This window comes from Penicillium psychrofluorescens, assembly GCF_964197705.1.
Source record: "Penicillium psychrofluorescens genome assembly, chromosome: 1".
Lineage (NCBI taxonomy): Eukaryota > Fungi > Ascomycota > Eurotiomycetes > Eurotiales > Aspergillaceae > Penicillium > Penicillium psychrofluorescens.
Genome location: NC_133439.1, coordinates 114,826 through 130,928, shown reverse-complemented (window position 1 = coordinate 130,928; position 16,103 = coordinate 114,826). Strand labels below are relative to the sequence as shown.

Here is a 16,103-nt window from a genome sequence, read left to right as displayed (position 1 = left end):
CGTTCCATGACTCAAGAATACCTTTAATCAAAAGCCACGGCTGCTGCTGCATCAAGTTCTTCGAATATGCCCCATCTGTGTGTCTCCGTCAAGAATTCCTTTCTCCTAGGGACTGGTGGTGGTAGAGTCTGCGGCATAAAGGGACGTTCCGCAGAGGCGATCATCGGTCAGGTATGAAATAATGACCGTATCTAGCCGCACCCACCGTAACACGGTTCCTGTCGACATCTTGACTGCCAGCTTCAGCTTGTTGATCATTTGCAGCTGGTTGGAGTGGGTATGGGAAGAAGAGTTTTGGGGTCTCTCGCTGCACGAGCTGCCTGAGGGGACTAATTAGGGAGTACAAAGGGACTGACGATCATATTGACAAGACAATCAAAGCTCTATATATAGGTCACACAAGGCAAGGATGGCGAAACAAGCTGGTTGGCTAGAGGGGGGTATATCTTGTTTGTCTGCGTCGCAATGCGGTGACGGATATGGGTTGGTGACGTTGGCTGTACTCCCCTGGCCGCTAGAACATCTAGACTGCCCGCGGTCATTGCCGTGTTCTGAAAACAGCACTGCCGAAGAGATCGATATGTAATTTTCTAAATTGTCGTCAGTACCTAGTGGCGCAGATCGCCATCGGATTTTTACATACATCGGTTGCACAACTCATTGGTGCCACAGTTCGGCGAGTGGGCCACTCGCAACGCCTGGAAAGGCCCACCCCACCCACGGGAGCCCTTTCGATCGACAGGGCACACGAAAGGCATCTGCATGATAAGTGGCGTGAGATCGTGATCTACGCTGTTTGCTTGCTTTATATATGAAGAGGGATAGAATGGTCCCGCGCAACACTATCTTCGCTCCGTGATTAATTTGCTGCCTGTACGAACAACCGATGCAGGCTATGAATTCTCTTCCCAGCCCACCCAACTCCGAATCCGACGGCCGATGGAAGCCGGCCATTGCGACCGTTAGCCTCGGAGCCGCCCACCTGCACCCGTTGACGGCCAAAATTGATGCGGCCGCAAAGAATGGCCAGCAAGGCCTCGAGCTCTTTCACGATGATCTGGCGCAGCTTGCCAAGACGCTGAGCTGTCAGTCGCTAGGCGCTGTTCCAGATCGCTCCGATCGGGAGTACGAGATCGACGCCGCACACGCCATCCGGGACCTCTGTGTACAGCGCGGTCTTCAAGTACTGGCGCTGCAGCCCTTTCGTCATTACGAAGGCCTCATCGATCCGGCCCACCACGCGGAACGCATTGACGAGTTTAAGCACTGGGTCCAATTGGCCAAGATCCTTGGGGACAATCTCTTCATTCTGATTCCGTCATCCTTCCTCGATGCCTCCGAGATCACCGGGGACCGAGATCGGTTAGCGGCCGATTTAGCCGAGGCGGCCGATCTAGCATGCCCCGTGCGCGTCGCCTATGAGGCGCTTGCCTGGGGTACACATATCAACACCTGGGAGGATTCCTGGGACCTGGTTCGGCGGGCCAACCGGCCTAATCTAGGCATTTGTCTGGATACTTTCAATATCGCGGCTCGCCTGTGGGCCGATCCGACCAGTCCAACGGGACGCCAACCAGCCGGTGCGGACAGGGAATTGCAAGAGTCGATGGATCGGCTGGTTCGAGAGGTCGATCCGGACCGAGTGATGATCGTTCAACTGGCCGATGGCGAGCTGGTCGACCCAAAAGTTCCCTTTCTCCAAGCACCGGGAATGCCCAAGCTGCTGGCATGGTCGCGGAATGCTCGCCTGTTCCCGTGCGAGGAAGAGCGAGGCGGTTACCTTCCGATCCGACACGTCGCGGATGCCTGTCTCAATCGCTTGGGGTATTCGGGATGGGTCAGCATGGAGGTATTCTCGCGTACTCTCGGGGTCGATAACCCGCAGGTGGCGGATGAGCATGCCGCACGGGCTAGCAGGTCCTGGCGGCGGATGTTGGAATCTCTAGACGGGAAACCGGCGAAAGATCCTCTTACATCCTAGAGGTCAATCTGGCCCCCATCTCTCGGTTCTTGTATCTAGTCCATCTTCAGGGCGCATTCTTGATGTTGTTCTTATACCCCATACAAAAGGCGCATAACATGCCTTTTGGCCTAGCGGTATAAAATCACACATTTTGGTCAATAGTTCACTAAAGAACGGAAACCATGAAGTGGAAAGAGTCAACTGGATTGTCTGTAGAACAGTAACAAAATGGAGGCTAAACCACACAAGCCCAAAATAGTAAGGCGATTTCTGTCCCTTCCTCTGTCAGAGAGTTGTGGAGTCCGTGTCGGCGTCAACCTGTACCTCCGTCCAGTCCCAGAGTTCCAGAGCGAGGTCTGCATTCCGGACAACAGTCGTTCCGCTGGTACGATAGCCAACAGGAGTATAGTAGGCTCCGTTAACGAGTTCCTTCTTGGAAATCCCAGCCGCCCAGAGCTGATTGAGCGCACCACTGGAGACACTCCGGAAGAAAAGTAGCATGACACCCACGCTATACTTGGTCATGGCATCAACGCGACTAGCATGCCCGTACAGATCACTATTGACCGTTCCCGGGTGGACTGCCACGGATAGTATCTCGGGATGTCGACGCGCAAGCTCGGAAGCAAATAAAATGTTTGCCGCCTTGGAGGCACCATAGCGAGTCCAGGTGCTGGCTGCCAACAGGCCGGAGGTGGATACCATTTCTTCAAGGGAGGATGGGGAGATGACATGGGCGAGCGAAGCTAGTGTTACCACGCGGACGTCAGGGTCGATCCTCTTCGCCTTCTCGCGGTCGACGGTCTGTTGTAACATGGGCAGAAGCAGCTTCGTCAGGAGGAAATGGCCCACATGGTTCGTACCGAACTGCACCTCAAACCCGTCCTCGGTTGTGGTCGGCGGATTGCCCATTGTACCCGCATTGAGAATAAGGAGGTCCAGCCGGTCGCAGTCGGTCTGGAACTTGTTTGCCGCCGCCCGGATGGATGTGAAAGATGCCAGGTCGAGCGGGAGAAATCTGATGTCGGCGGGAGAGGAAAGGTTGGCTTGGATCGACCTGATCGCCTCTCGCGCCTTGCTCTCAGTGCGGGCTGCCAAGTAAATGCGTGCCGGGTTGTGTTCCGCGAGCTGGAGGATGGTCTCCTTGCCGAGACCGGTGTTCCCTGTAGAGACCAGGGCGGTTAGTTAGTATTCGGCAACGGTCGGGAGTCTTTGGATGATGTACCACCGGTGACCAAGACCACCTTGCCCTCGAGGTTTCTGAAGTCGCGCTCTGGCTTGAACGAGGACCCGAACAGACCAAGAGTGGCCTCACTCAGGGTCGGTCCAACGCTGGCGCACATCTCCCAGGGATGGCGAGCGGCATAAGTCGCAAAGCCGCGCAGGCAGAGCACGTCGCGGAAATTCATAATGCCCAGTCCAGCAATCAGGGGGCGGAGGCCAGAATGTCATGGCGAGTGGGCCGATGAAGTCGGAGCGACCCGAGCAGCTAGGTACTAAAGATGCAGATCACTTCGTCCATGATAGGGGGGACCTTGCAAGAAGAAGAATGAAAGAAATCGAGACAAAGTGTCATGGTGACAATGATGAATTATTGTCTTTGGTTCTGGCAACCTTGGAAGTGGTAACTACAGGGGTTGCAGCAGTTGGAAACTCCGCAGGCGGAAGCTACAATGAGGATTAATGTACGACGCCGTCAAACACCACCACAATGATTTACCAATAGTAGAGTAGTAACTAACGAACTACTCCGTCGTAAGCCAAATTGTCAGAGGCAGCAAGGACCGGTCGATTATTGATTGGATTTCTGATTGATCCGAGTAGCCCCCTGCATCCGCACGGTACATAAACCAACTACTGCGCCCGGCGAGTTTTCTCATCCATAGTTATCCTCCCATCACACGAACATGCGTTTCCTCTGCCTGCACGGCAGCGGAACAAACGCCGAAGTAAAATCCCTCTCTCTTGGCGGGCGTCATTGCTGCTGATTTACTGGGATAGATATTGGAAATCCAAACCGGCGGATTGAGACAGCAGCTCGAGCAGAAGGGCCACCGCTTTATCTTCGTGAATGGCCGACAGGATGCTCAAGTAGAGTCGGGTATGTCCCTTGTTCTCCGGAGCCAAGCAATATTGACGCGAGAGGTTCTAGAACTTGAAGGCATCTTCGAAGGTCCCTTCTACAACCACTACCCGCGCGGTCCAACGCCCGGAGCGGGCGTCCTCGAGGCTTTCGAGCACACCTACAGGATCATTTCCGAACAAGGGCCCTTCGATGCCGTCATGGGCTTCAGCCAAGGCGCGGCGTTGGCCGCAGCGCTGATAATACACCACGCCAAGGTGAACCCACATGCTCCGCCGTTGTTCCGCGCGGCTGTGTTCATCTGTGGAGGATGTCCCTTCGACCGTTCGGGCATGGCATATATCACGCCGCAGCCGGATACATACACTATCACCATCCCCACGGCGCATATTGTCGGCAAGCAGGATCCGCTGTACCCGGAGAGCAGGAAATTGTACGGTCTGTGTGAGCCCTCCAAGGCGGCGTTTTATGATCATGGATCGAAGCATATGGTGCCCTTCGATACGAAGAATACGGATGAGATGACTAGAGCGATTGAGGAGACCGTGGCAAGGGCAATTTTCAGTTAGGAATTTCATTCGTGGAGCTGAAGAGTGATCCTATTGTGTGGATATCGATGAGACCACGCTCTATCGCTGCCCATCTCATGTATCACCCGAAGCTTATGTACCAAGTAGCATCCTCCAAAACTAGCGCTGCTTTTGAGCAGCATTGAGTGCTTTCGGAGACTGGGATCGAGACAATGCAATCGCAAAAAGTAGTATCACAAACCCGAGAATCAAGGCAGGGCCCCATGAAGACTGCATCCTCTCGGTCCAGAGAGCACGAGGATCACCAAGTCATAAACCAGCCGACGCTTGGCCATCTCCTTCGGGCGGGATAGTCTTCTCCAGGAACCGCTGGAGATCATCAATCTCGGCGGGATCCGCAGAGTGGCCGAGATCGCTGCAATCACTGTTAGCACAGACCCAAGTGAGAGGTCACAAGCAACATACGGGTAACGATTGAAGGTAACATCCTTCAACCCCAGCTCCTTCAGAGTCTGCGACGACTTCTCCCCAAATTGGAAAGGCACCACGGCATCATCTGACCCATGGGCTAAGAAAAAAGGCGTGTTCTTGTTCGGCCAGTTCTCGGGCGTGTAACTCTTGATGCGGTCGCTGAGAAGAAGATAGCACGACAGCCCAAAGACACCCCCCAGCTTCTCCTTCCCCGTCACACCAGTGAACACCGAAATAGCGCCACCCTGCGAGAACCCACCCAGCACGATCCGCGACGGATTGATGCCCTTGTCCATTTCTTCTTTGATCAGTGTGTTGAAGTAGTCGCGTGAGCGAAGGATGCCCGATTCGTCTTGCAGTTTAACGGATTCCTTCCAGTCCACCTAGTTGGCGAGTGAGCGAGGGTTTGGTTCCGGGGAGGGAGGCGAGCCATACCTCCGAGCCGAGTTTGGCAATGTCGTACCAGCCCGGCATGCTCATACCAAAATTCTGGAGCACGAGTTAGTTAAGTCTCTCCTCGGTGGATGGACCGTTGGGTTCGTCCGTACACAGGTGATAGGAATCGAAGGTGCATTGGGAAAGACAAAAGCCACCTCGTCGAACTTGCCTCGACGGCGCCAGTTCTGGGCAAGGGCCATCCTGCGGGTGTTAACGTCGACCAACAATTCAGTCATTCGAGAGGAGTTGATACCATCCGGCGCCACTGGAGTCGATGGTCAGTCAGCGTGTCCTCCTAGTTGCCGGGTCGTCGACTCACGTATCGCCGAGGCCGTGGGCAATGATGACCGTGGCGGTATGCTTTTTGAGCGCGGGCACCACGAAGGGAGCGAGGGTCGACATGATGATTGCTGCGATGCAACAACCGGAGCGGAAAGAAGCTGGTCGGACTCAGGCACATGATCACATGACTGGCAACGATGGCACCAATCTGTCGACACACCTTGTCGGAATAATCGCATGGATGCCATTGTCGGTTGGACACTTTCACCCCGCATCCCTGTTTATCTCACCATTATTCAGGATGAGGAGAGAGGCGTACCTGTCGGTTCTGACTCGATCTACTACATGTGGTACCGCCTCACGTGATGGCCCGATGATCAATCCCGTTCTTGACGGGTTGGTTCACTCGTCACTACATGACCACTACGACCACTAGGTGTCTCCAGTAAGTTCTTCATTCTTGCAAGCCCAACAATGCCTCCCCAGGCCCCCCACTGGTGGTCTTCCCCACCCAATGATGCCGACCTCGACTACGGCTTCGATTCTGACGACGGCGACAGATTTAATCCAGACCCTCAACGCCAGAATCCAGACACCGAGGACAAGGGTGTGCGGGGGAACATGGCGACCTGGCTGCAGCGCCAGGTGGGCTCCCAGCCCACGCAGCTCATCACAACGGCAGTGCTATCTGGCGCGGCTGTAGCCGGCGCGATTTTCGGATACCAAGCTTTTCGCCGGAAGGAGGCCGTGCATGACCTGAAGGCTTCCATCCCGGAGATCGATGAGCGGCATCATGCAGAAAAGGTGAGTTTTGGCCTCTCGAATTTACAATATCAGGGCTGATTGGTGGACCTGAAGCTCACGCAGTTCGGCGCCGCAGCCTCGGATGTGCAGCTGAGTAAGGAGGACGAACGCAGCACAGCTTTGGCGCGCAGGGCACAACAAGGAGACTACGATGATGGTATGTTCATTCAATGCTGCTGCACCGAGTATATCTAAACTTGTCTCCGACAGACCTCGTTCTTGAACAACTCGCGCGCAACCGCGTCTTTCTTACCGATGAAGGGCTAGCGAGACTACGCTCCTCTTTTATCGTTGTTGTCGGCTGTGGAGGTGTCGGATCACACGCTGCAGCGGCACTGGCTCGGTCAGGGGTGTCCAAGATCCGGCTTATCGACTTCGACCAGGTCACGCTCTCATCGCTGAACCGACATGCCGTCGCCACGTTGGCGGACGTGGGAACACCGAAAGTGCACTGTATCCGCCGGCGACTCGAGCAGATTGCTCCGTGGGTCATGTTCGACTGTCGCAACGAGCTTTTCGGCAAGTCAGTCGCTGAAACATTGCTGGGGCCCTGGACTTTGACTCATGACGGCGAGGGACACCGTCCTGACTATGTCCTTGACTGCATCGATAATATCGCCTCTAAGGTGGACTTGTTATACTACTGCCACACAAACTCTCTACCGGTGATCTCATCTATGGGTGCAGGCTGCAAGTCAGACCCGACTCGCATCGCGGTTGGTGACATCTCCCGGAGCACGGATGATCCTCTGTCTCGCAGCACACGGCGCCGGTTAAAAGCCATGGGTGTCAGTTCAGGGGTTGCAGCAGTGTTCTCGACTGAAAAGCCGGGACCAGGCAAAGCGAGCCTGCTCCCGTTACCGGAAAATGAGTATGCCAAGGGCCAAGTCGGCGAGCTGGGCGTGCTCCCGGACTTCCGGGTGCGCATTCTGCCTGTGCTGGGAACCATGCCTGCGGTTTTTGGGTACACAGTCGCCAACCATGTGATCTGCAGCGTGACGGGATACCCAATCGAATACAGCATGAGCACGAAGGGCCGCGACAAGGTGTACGATGGCATAATTGCTTTTATTCAGAATCTGTATGAACGTCTGGTTCGGCAGGTAGCCGGCCAAGATCCCATCGGACTCCGTCTGCCCGTCACCAAGGACGACATTGCTTTTCTTGTGGAGGACGTCTGGCGCGGCAAGAGCGCAGTCAGCGGGTTGGGCAACCGGCTGGTTTTGGTACCATGGCAGGTGCCACCTACTGGATTCAGATTGAATCTCGCCTTGGAGAAAGAAGGCCAGAAGACCGCTGCGCTGGAGCTGGATCAATTGGTGTGCATGACCAAGGAGGAGGCAGCTCGGCACGAGCGCGAGGTGCTGCGCGACGGAAAAAACGTGAGCGAAATTTATGACGCCGCAGTGTTGCAGCGGGTGGACATGCGGAAGAAGGAGGCTAGAGCGTATGAACAGTATCGTTGAACTGCAACAAAGTAGATCAATCCATATAAAAACCGGTGGATCGTTAATGAATAATGAAAGAACATGCAGACCACAAGAGAGAACTAGGGGATTCCGCCCTCCAACCATTGCGATGCCTTGTCCGTAAGGCCTATACTGTCATGTGGGCGCTGGGCGCCAGCCCGGCTGCACTATGTAGCATTTAGGATCAGCCATGACAACCACTGCTGCATTTCACTGAGTTGATTTATAAGGGAATCATTCATCATCCATGATCTTAGCTCCAGGTATTTCGGCCGAGCTGCAATCGACCTCCAGGACCCAGGATTCGTGGAGTGAAGATCACAAATACAAAAGCAGCTACTTCAAGAATAAATTCCCCGGAGAAAAAAGATATATACATGGCACACCATGGTATTCGCCCGAGTTATAAACACATCAAAAATTGTGTGCGGGATCGTCCAGCTCTTGCCAACGCCTCTGCCGAATCCAAGGCCGTATGCCAGTATAGTGTCTATGTATCAACCAAAGTACCACAAACTCCAAAAACCAGAATCATAAGCCACGACTACTTCTTCGGCGGCGATGGAGAATGCCACTCGCCATCGCTCTCCCAGACCCCTGCAGGCCCATACATGCCAGCCTCAGACCCCCTCAGGAATGCAAAACGGAAGAAGAGACCTTCAGGCTCATCATCCGAATCATCATCATTGAGTAGAATCGACTGGGGATTGACGGATTGCTGCCCATCACTGACGCGATGTGCCAAGCGCGAGCCATGTTGCAATTCCAAGCCGTGGTGACCATGGCGGTGCCAGATGAATTCACCTTGCGTGTCTTCGTCTAGGTAGCCTCGATAACGCTCAACGTCATTGAGTAAGACTGAGATACCGTCGACAGCAAGACTAGCCATCCGCTCGTGTTCCCACAAAGCAAACGAGATATTTCCGTTGCCCCGATAGGTGTTGCTGGTCCCAAAGTCTGACAAGGAGACCTTGACCGATGCATCTGTGATATTGGGATATGTAGACCACCAGTTGTGTCCGTCAGAGCTGGACAATGGTTCGCCGAGAGCTGCAGGTGTCTCAATGATCGAGGCGAATCCCCACCGTGCGACTCCGTTGACGAAGAGACCCAGAAGCAAACCCTGGTAGATCAACGAGGGGCGGGTGGGGAAAGCGGTGCCAGGCATGAGCAGAATGGCGAGAATGTAATGATGGATGCGAAGGCGTAGGCCCGGAAGCGGTAGGAGAATAAGAATTATCAGGCCCATAGTGCAATATATCTTCAGGTAGCGTGGCATCAGCCCACCCTGGCGAATCTGCCATGCTTGGCTCAGAACAATGATGATAATGGTAGGAATCACTAGGGCCAAGGCCAGCTTCGCACCGGGCTGTTCCTGAATGTCCTTCGGTGTCAGGCGCTGAAGTGGAATCAAACGCGCAAAGGTGTAGTTGTTCAGAGCCCCGAAGAAGACTGGCGGCAAATATAGGAACATCTTCGACAGCTGGTAGATGGGTGAAGTAATAGGTTGCAGTAGTGGCGCGGCACAAAATTTGTAGAGGACATAGGCTACAAACGAAGCCGGCAACAACCGTGATAGTAGGGCTGAAACGAGGTCGGTCAGGAACGGGTATGAGGGCGGATCGGCGACCAAGCCCGTATGGCAAAAGACCATGAAAAAGGTGCTGAAGAACAACACCGGTGGGGATGTACAAAAGAGCCATAGGACGCCCACCGCGGCGATGGTGACCCCGAGGAGCGGCCAGCGCGGGTCGGATGGGCAGGTCGCCTGCGACGACGATAGTTTCAGGAAACTGAAGGACTTAGGGAAGGTTGACGGAAATCCCACAGACTTGATCCCGTTCTGCTTGACAGACGGATAAGAGTGTGCTGCGCCCTCCAGCCTCGTAACGCCGCAGCCGCCGACCGAGTTCGAGATTGCCCCCGCATGGATCGCCGCCTGACAGACGAAGCTGTCAGCGCGGTAGATGGCGGGATCCGGGTTATCCAGTTGTGGGCCCCCAATCACCAGTCCTTGGTAGTTGTACGACTGATTTCCAACGATATGAGGCTCTAATAGCTTGGTGTCACGGCAGTTCGCTGGACAACGGAAGGCAACCGTCGAGGAGGAGAATGGACGGCAGTTGTTCCCATTGAGACCGCATCCGTTGCCGAAATCCCTGAATCAAGACAAAGAACGTTAGCGCTGATCGTCTCCGTTCAAACATCGTAGACAATGGTTACCAGAAATTCGTCGCGCACGAGAGAGTCTGTGGCCGGCCATATCCTTCGATGTAACCCGAGGAACGCGAGTGAAGCAAAACCAGGAACCATGGCAGAAACCACGACAGATACAGAAGCATCAAGAGAGAGATCTTGTGCTTGCGCTTGGGAAAGAAGTGGTCCAGATACTGGACGGGCAGCTCCTGAATGCGCGGGAACAACGGCTTCAACAGGAGCATATGCGGTGGATCCGGGCCCTTAACCCATCGGGCAGTCGCCCGACCGGCTTTGCGAAGTGGCAAAGGCACCCATTGCCAGCGAAAGGACTTGGACGACTCTCGTAGCCAGACGGGGAGCACGCTGCCAGCTTCGACATCTGGGGGTGGCAGGTCTTCGGAAGCGTCGGGATCGGCCATGCGCGGGTCCTCTTCGAGTAACGGAGGCACGTAGAGCCGGTTGCCCTCCGGGTGGCGCTCTTCCAGCATGGTTGCGGAGGTACAGGGGCAGTCGCGACGAGTAGCAACCCAGGAACGAATACCGCAAGAAGGAGAAGAATAATATGTAGTATGAAATGACGCTGGGGCGGGCCGGGCAGTGGGGAGATCGCCGAGGCTAGCGCGGACGAATCACCCAGCCAAAGTAGCAGCAGCCAAAGCGACTGGATTTGGGCAGGAGAGAAGGGAGGAGTCTACAACTGAGCAGACATGGTCATCAGAATCAGAAGAGGAATATACCAATCCCGGATACAACGAAGGATGGATGAGCTGAGAAAGAAGGAATTTGGTGGTGGCCGGGAACATGACGGGAGGCGGTGTCGGGGGAAGCCAATCAGCGTGAGTGTGGCGGGAGAACGTGTACTGTTCCTGGTCGGGACACCGCAGGCATCAATCAGTGCTAGTACTGTATTCGCCCCCATACTCAGGCCCATACTCAGCAGTGCTCCCGACCATCGTCTCCCAATGGCCCCCCACAAACGCCCTGGCTAGGCTCACCCCACCCCATCGTCATCGCCATCGTCATCGCCATCGCCATCGGCCGGCCTCTTCGTCTCTCCGGACCAAGACTCATCATGCGGGTCCAACAGCTCCCTTTGGCCGGCCGTGAAGGCCATGAGGCCATTCTGCATGCATCTTACCTCAACGACATCCCCGACGCCCTCGCTCGGTGGCACGCACAACGTGTGCTGCTCGTCGTCAGCACCAGCCTCGACACCAAAACAGATTTGATCCGTAATCTCGAAGACCGTCTGGCCCACGGTCTGTATGAGGTGTCGAAAAAGACTGGTGTCGGGAGCCACACGCCCTACGCGGATGTGATCGACATCGCACACCGCGTGCAGGCCGGCTCCCTCGATGCCGTCGTGAGTGTCGGCTCGGGTTCCTACTCCGACGCATGCAAGGCGGCCCTGATGCTGGCCGCCACGCTGCCAGCCGGATTTGACGCGGCAGATATGGAAGCGTTAGTCGATCCGGCGACGGGGCTGGCTGGCCACGATCGCTTGCGTGCTCCAACCGCGCAGCTGATCTGCGTGCCGACCAGCCTGAGTGCAGGCGAGTGGAATACATTCGCCAGCGCGACGAACCCACAAGGCAAGAAGCAGCACTTCGCGCACAACCAGGGTGCGCCGTCACTCATCCTGCTCGATCCGCGGGTCGCCTCCACGACGCCGGCCCATCTGTGGCTCGCGTCGGGGATGCGCGCGGTCGATCACTTTGTCGAGGGGATGTGCTATCCAGGCTGCCCGGCCGAGGCACAGGAAGTCATTTCGTCAGGGCTTTGCAAGATGCTACGTGGACTGTGCGAGTACCACACCGGCCGCGAGACGACGGACGAAACAGAGAGGCTGCGCGGGATTTCGGAGTGCCAACAAGGATCGCGCGAGGCGCTTCTTCCGTACATGAAGTGGGGGGTGCGTTTTGGTGCCAGCCATGCAATGGGGCATCAACTGGTAAGAGACTGCTGGCTCTGAAACGGGGGGCAAAACTTGCTAAGAAGTACTTCAGGGCAGCTTGGCCGGTGTACAACATGGTATGAAAGTCCAATGATATGATCGGGCGTGTCGCTAAACGAAAGAGAAAGGGATCACAAGCTGCATTCTGCTCCCGCATGTCCTCCGGTATACCGCGCACGACACCGAGGCGCCCCAGGCGCGCATTCTCACCATGTTCAATGAGACGCTTGGGTGGGAAGAGACACAGGCAGGCGACGCTGTCGCACGCTTCGTCGCACTGCTGGGACTGCCCCACACCCTGACCGAGGTGGGTGTGACGAACGAGCAGCAAATCCAAAAGATCGCTGCGAACACGCTAAGCGATGTGCTCGCGGGGAAGAAGAATCTTCCCGATTTGCAAGGGCTTCGAGAGATCCTGGAGGGGGCCAAGTAGTGTCGTTTTTGCGAGACGGGAGCTCAGATCATCCTTTACGGCTTTCTGTTTCTGGTGTAGAAGTTTAGACGGGACACAAATGTACGAGATGATACCAAGGACCAATAGTCGGTTGGGATTGAAGCGTGTTCGAATTCAGCATTCTTTCGGTCACCACTTTTGTCTTGGGTAGGAAAACGGGATTCTTGCTTCAATCCAGATAAAACCCCCCTTGAGAAACCATCTGCCCGGTTATGGAACCAACCACCATCCTGGTGTCGACGGGCTGCACGGGGTATACCAATCACACTACATAGCACGCTGCTCAACAGGCCGTCCCCCCCCTCCGAGCAGTAATCACACCAGTCAATCGAATTTACCACTTCAGAACCCACTCTTTGTTCCAAGCGCCCGCCGAAGTCAGGTCTTGCAGGTCCCTCACCGACAACACCCGCGAGTGGGCATTGTACTGGACCGATGACGCCGGGACCTTTTGTCCGTTGAAGGTCACTTCCCCTGGCTGATGGGTCAAACCGAGAACGGTGACGTTGGCGAGTGACTGGGGTTCCTTCCACTCTCCCTTAGCCGAGGCGCGGAGGCTGGATTGGAACGCCTCAAACTCAACACTGAGCGTGGCATCTGGAAAGAGGCTTTCCCCATCGTCAATGTACAGTTGACCCGATGCGGTTCCATCGCAATCGAGCGCTGTCAGTAGTGACCACGGGCTGCTGCGAACATCCCGAATAGTCATAGCAGGTTGCTGCATAGGAAGAACACTGCCACCACGGACGAAGACAGGGATATGACCGAGGGGGGCAGAGATGGTCGTATTCACGCCCGGTTGGGCGTCGACCGCAGTCTGTGTGTACCAGTCATACCAAATCTGACCCTGTTTCACGCCAGGGAAGACACCCTGCACAGTGTCGACGGAGGGCGCAAGCGCCGGAACGACCATGATGGAAGGACCCAAGAGGAATTGCGTGTCCACCGCGGCCAGCGAGGGATCATTCGAAAACTCCCAGGCCAGCGCGCGCATGACAGTCGAACCAGTCGTATGTGCTTGGTGGAACAGAGTGTAGATGTACGGCAAAATGGCATACCGGATTTTCATGGCGGTCTTGGAGGCCTCCGCAACAGACGGCCACTGGTACGGCTCCTGCGGAATGTTCCCGATTGCGTTGTGGTTTCGGTAGAAGGGGAAGAAGGCAGAAAGCTGCATCCATCGGTTGCAAAGCTCCTCGTTGGTGTTGTCGGCGAAGCCGCATGTGTCAACTCCAAACATTGGGATCCCAAAGAGCGAGAAGGAGAGCGCCTGCGGGATGGAGAAAAACATGTAGGCCCACAGGGAGTAGTTGTCGCCGCCCCAGTGGCCCGCCCATTTCCCAGACCCGGCAAAAGTCGAGCGTCCGATAATGAATGGCCGTTTGGTGGAATTGACACCGAGTAGACCATGGTAGGTGGCATTGAGAAGTTGGTGCCCAAACAGATTGTGCACGTCATATTCCTGGACCCCATCGACATGGGTTGCATTTGGAGAGACGGCATGCACAGCGAGGTCGTGACCGGTTTGATCGTGATTGATGACATACGGGGGGTGGTTGATATTGCGTACGCCGGGAGTGGGCGTAGTGCGCAGGTAGGAAGTAACGCTCGGGGAACTGGATCCAGAGCCCAGGGAATCAATGGGATTTAGCGACAGGTGGCCACTCCCACAGCTGCCAACGCAGAACGAGGATACTTCGCTCATATCAATCCAGATCCCGTCAAACGACAACTTCTGATGCCACGTCACGATCTCATTCGCCCAAAACTCACCGGCCTTGGGATGATGCCAGTCGGTGAAGACGGTGTAGCCAGGCCAGACAGCGCCGATGTAGAGGCTGCCATCCGGGTTCTTCAAAAAGACATTGTCTTTAGCGCCTCGAGTGTATGTGTCATATCTAGATAAAAGTCAGCAAGCAGTCTAGACTGCAAGAACAAGTTCCGACTCACGCATCGGAGGCATTGTTCGGGTTCGGGATATAGAGAGCTGAATCCACGATGGGAATATAATGGCGGCCACTTTGGTGCAGCTTCTCCAAGAAATTCTCGCCTTCCTCATAAGAGAACCGAATAGGATCGTTATCGAAATCACGGTAGGTCTTCATGTAATCAATATCATTCCTGCCACGACATTATCAGCCCTTTTTCTTCCTTTAGCTGCCAGATAAATCAACGTCAACTGACCACATGTTTTCCAATGGAATTCCGGCCTTTTCAAAGTTGTCAACAACATTTTCGACGACAGACCAGTTTTGGTACCCCCATCGACACTGGTGGTAGCCAAATGCGAAATACTGCTGCATCGCAGGCAACCCAATAGTGCTGGTCAGATAGTTCTTAGTAACATCGACCTGGCTCGGTCCTGAGTAGAAAGTCAGGTCAATGCTACCACCCAACGTACGCCACGTGAGATTCTGAGAATGCGTGAGCACCTCCTGGCCGTGAGCATTTCTCATGAAAACGCCGTGTGAGTAGGAGACGTAGTTCTTGGACTGATCAGCCTGGTCGCTTGCGACCAGCCTATGAGAACCGTGGTCATCAAATTCAAAATATCGGGTATCCAGATAGAAAGGATGAGAGCCGTAGATGTTTCTAGAAACCAAAAGCATATTAGCATCATACAACGGCAGACGGTTGTAAAAAGGCTTCTTGGAACCCCAAAGCGACGAACCGCACGACTTACCCGTCAATCGGGTCTCCAATGTCTGCAGCATAGAGAGTTAGAGTCATATTTTCAAGGAGCCGGAGCTGCTGGATGTGCTCTCCGATTCCGTACAAATTGTAGTCCTTGGGCAAGCTAGTCACGAATTCGATAAATTGATCTTCGTAAACTAGAACGGAACCCTTTGTATCGAAGAGAACATCGCCAGTGGCCTTCCGGGTAACAGTGAAACCAAACGTGGGATTATTTGTCCACGAGAATTCGATGTCACTGTCCTTGCTCGATCCTTGTTGATCCGCTTGGGGTCGAGGAACGAGATTTTCTCCCAGCAAGTACCATGATTCGTTGGAGGAATCGATATGAGTAGGGACGATCTGGATGTTGAGTCGGTCTGTTGCCAAGTACTCCACAGACAAATCCAGGGAATCTACATCCGTCCCATACGCGTTGCACGGCTTGCCTGCCAGAAGCAGCTTGGCTGTCAGGCCCCGAGTAGATTGCCTCACACTTGACGCCTTGTAGCCAGGGCAAGCGGACTGGGCGTTAATTGCCTCGGGGTCATCGATGTTGGCGATCAACTGCTCGCCGACATCTGCAGACGCCGGAAGGGTGAATTGGGTGCGCACCGAGGTCGTCGACGAATAGGACACGGTTGAGCTCGCCCCGTACACTATCGGCAGTAGCCACGAACCGGCCGAAAGTTTTGCGAAGCCAACCATGTTTATTGACTTCCAACTCCCGTGGTTCTGAGGATAATATGACGGCTAAAGAGCCCCCATGCGATCTTGTATCCC

At 55.0% G+C, this 16,103-nt stretch overlaps 8 protein-coding genes across 8 annotated transcripts; 4 read left to right on the top strand and 4 right to left on the bottom strand.

Moving 5' to 3' along the window:
- Positions 1-886: 886 nt before the first annotated feature.
- Positions 887-1,981, top strand: PFLUO_LOCUS23 (uncharacterized protein; the record flags this gene model as incomplete). Its single annotated transcript, XM_073779444.1, has 1 exon — positions 887-1,981. One exon carries the CDS (start codon positions 887-889, stop codon positions 1,979-1,981), a length of 1,095 nt encoding a protein of 364 aa, XP_073634122.1.
- Positions 1,982-2,248: 267 nt separating this feature from the next.
- Positions 2,249-3,372, bottom strand: PFLUO_LOCUS22 (nascent polypeptide-associated complex beta subunit; the record flags this gene model as incomplete). Its single annotated transcript, XM_073779333.1, has 2 exons — positions 2,249-3,126; positions 3,189-3,372. 2 exons carry the CDS (start codon positions 3,370-3,372, stop codon positions 2,249-2,251), a joined length of 1,062 nt encoding a protein of 353 aa, XP_073634121.1.
- Positions 3,373-3,870: 498 nt separating this feature from the next.
- Positions 3,871-4,615, top strand: PFLUO_LOCUS21 (uncharacterized protein; the record flags this gene model as incomplete). Its single annotated transcript, XM_073779222.1, has 3 exons — positions 3,871-3,912; positions 3,965-4,064; positions 4,116-4,615. 3 exons carry the CDS (start codon positions 3,871-3,873, stop codon positions 4,613-4,615), a joined length of 642 nt encoding a protein of 213 aa, XP_073634120.1.
- Positions 4,616-4,885: 270 nt separating this feature from the next.
- PFLUO_LOCUS20 (uncharacterized protein) lies at positions 4,886-5,887 on the bottom strand (the record flags this gene model as incomplete). Its single annotated transcript, XM_073779111.1, has 6 exons — positions 4,886-4,991; positions 5,042-5,430; positions 5,483-5,536; positions 5,596-5,686; positions 5,739-5,750; positions 5,805-5,887. 6 exons carry the CDS (start codon positions 5,885-5,887, stop codon positions 4,886-4,888), a joined length of 735 nt encoding a protein of 244 aa, XP_073634119.1.
- Positions 5,888-6,241: 354 nt separating this feature from the next.
- On the top strand, positions 6,242-8,037 carry PFLUO_LOCUS19 (uncharacterized protein; the record flags this gene model as incomplete). Its single annotated transcript, XM_073778999.1, has 3 exons — positions 6,242-6,571; positions 6,626-6,728; positions 6,782-8,037. The coding sequence occupies 3 exons, from the start codon at positions 6,242-6,244 to the stop codon at positions 8,035-8,037; spliced, it is 1,689 nt and encodes a 562-aa protein (XP_073634118.1).
- Positions 8,038-8,584: 547 nt separating this feature from the next.
- PFLUO_LOCUS18 (uncharacterized protein) lies at positions 8,585-10,727 on the bottom strand (the record flags this gene model as incomplete). Its single annotated transcript, XM_073778888.1, has 2 exons — positions 8,585-10,199; positions 10,264-10,727. The coding sequence occupies 2 exons, from the start codon at positions 10,725-10,727 to the stop codon at positions 8,585-8,587; spliced, it is 2,079 nt and encodes a 692-aa protein (XP_073634117.1).
- A 584-nt stretch (positions 10,728-11,311) lies between these two features.
- PFLUO_LOCUS17 (uncharacterized protein) lies at positions 11,312-12,626 on the top strand (the record flags this gene model as incomplete). The annotated part of the gene is made up of 3 exons (XM_073778777.1): positions 11,312-12,190; positions 12,246-12,270; positions 12,322-12,626. 3 exons carry the CDS (start codon positions 11,312-11,314, stop codon positions 12,624-12,626), a joined length of 1,209 nt encoding a protein of 402 aa, XP_073634116.1.
- Positions 12,627-12,981: 355 nt separating this feature from the next.
- On the bottom strand, positions 12,982-16,028 carry PFLUO_LOCUS16 (uncharacterized protein; the record flags this gene model as incomplete). Its single annotated transcript, XM_073778666.1, has 4 exons — positions 12,982-14,545; positions 14,598-14,768; positions 14,832-15,239; positions 15,331-16,028. 4 exons carry the CDS (start codon positions 16,026-16,028, stop codon positions 12,982-12,984), a joined length of 2,841 nt encoding a protein of 946 aa, XP_073634115.1.
- Between the last annotated feature and the right edge of the window lie 75 nt (positions 16,029-16,103).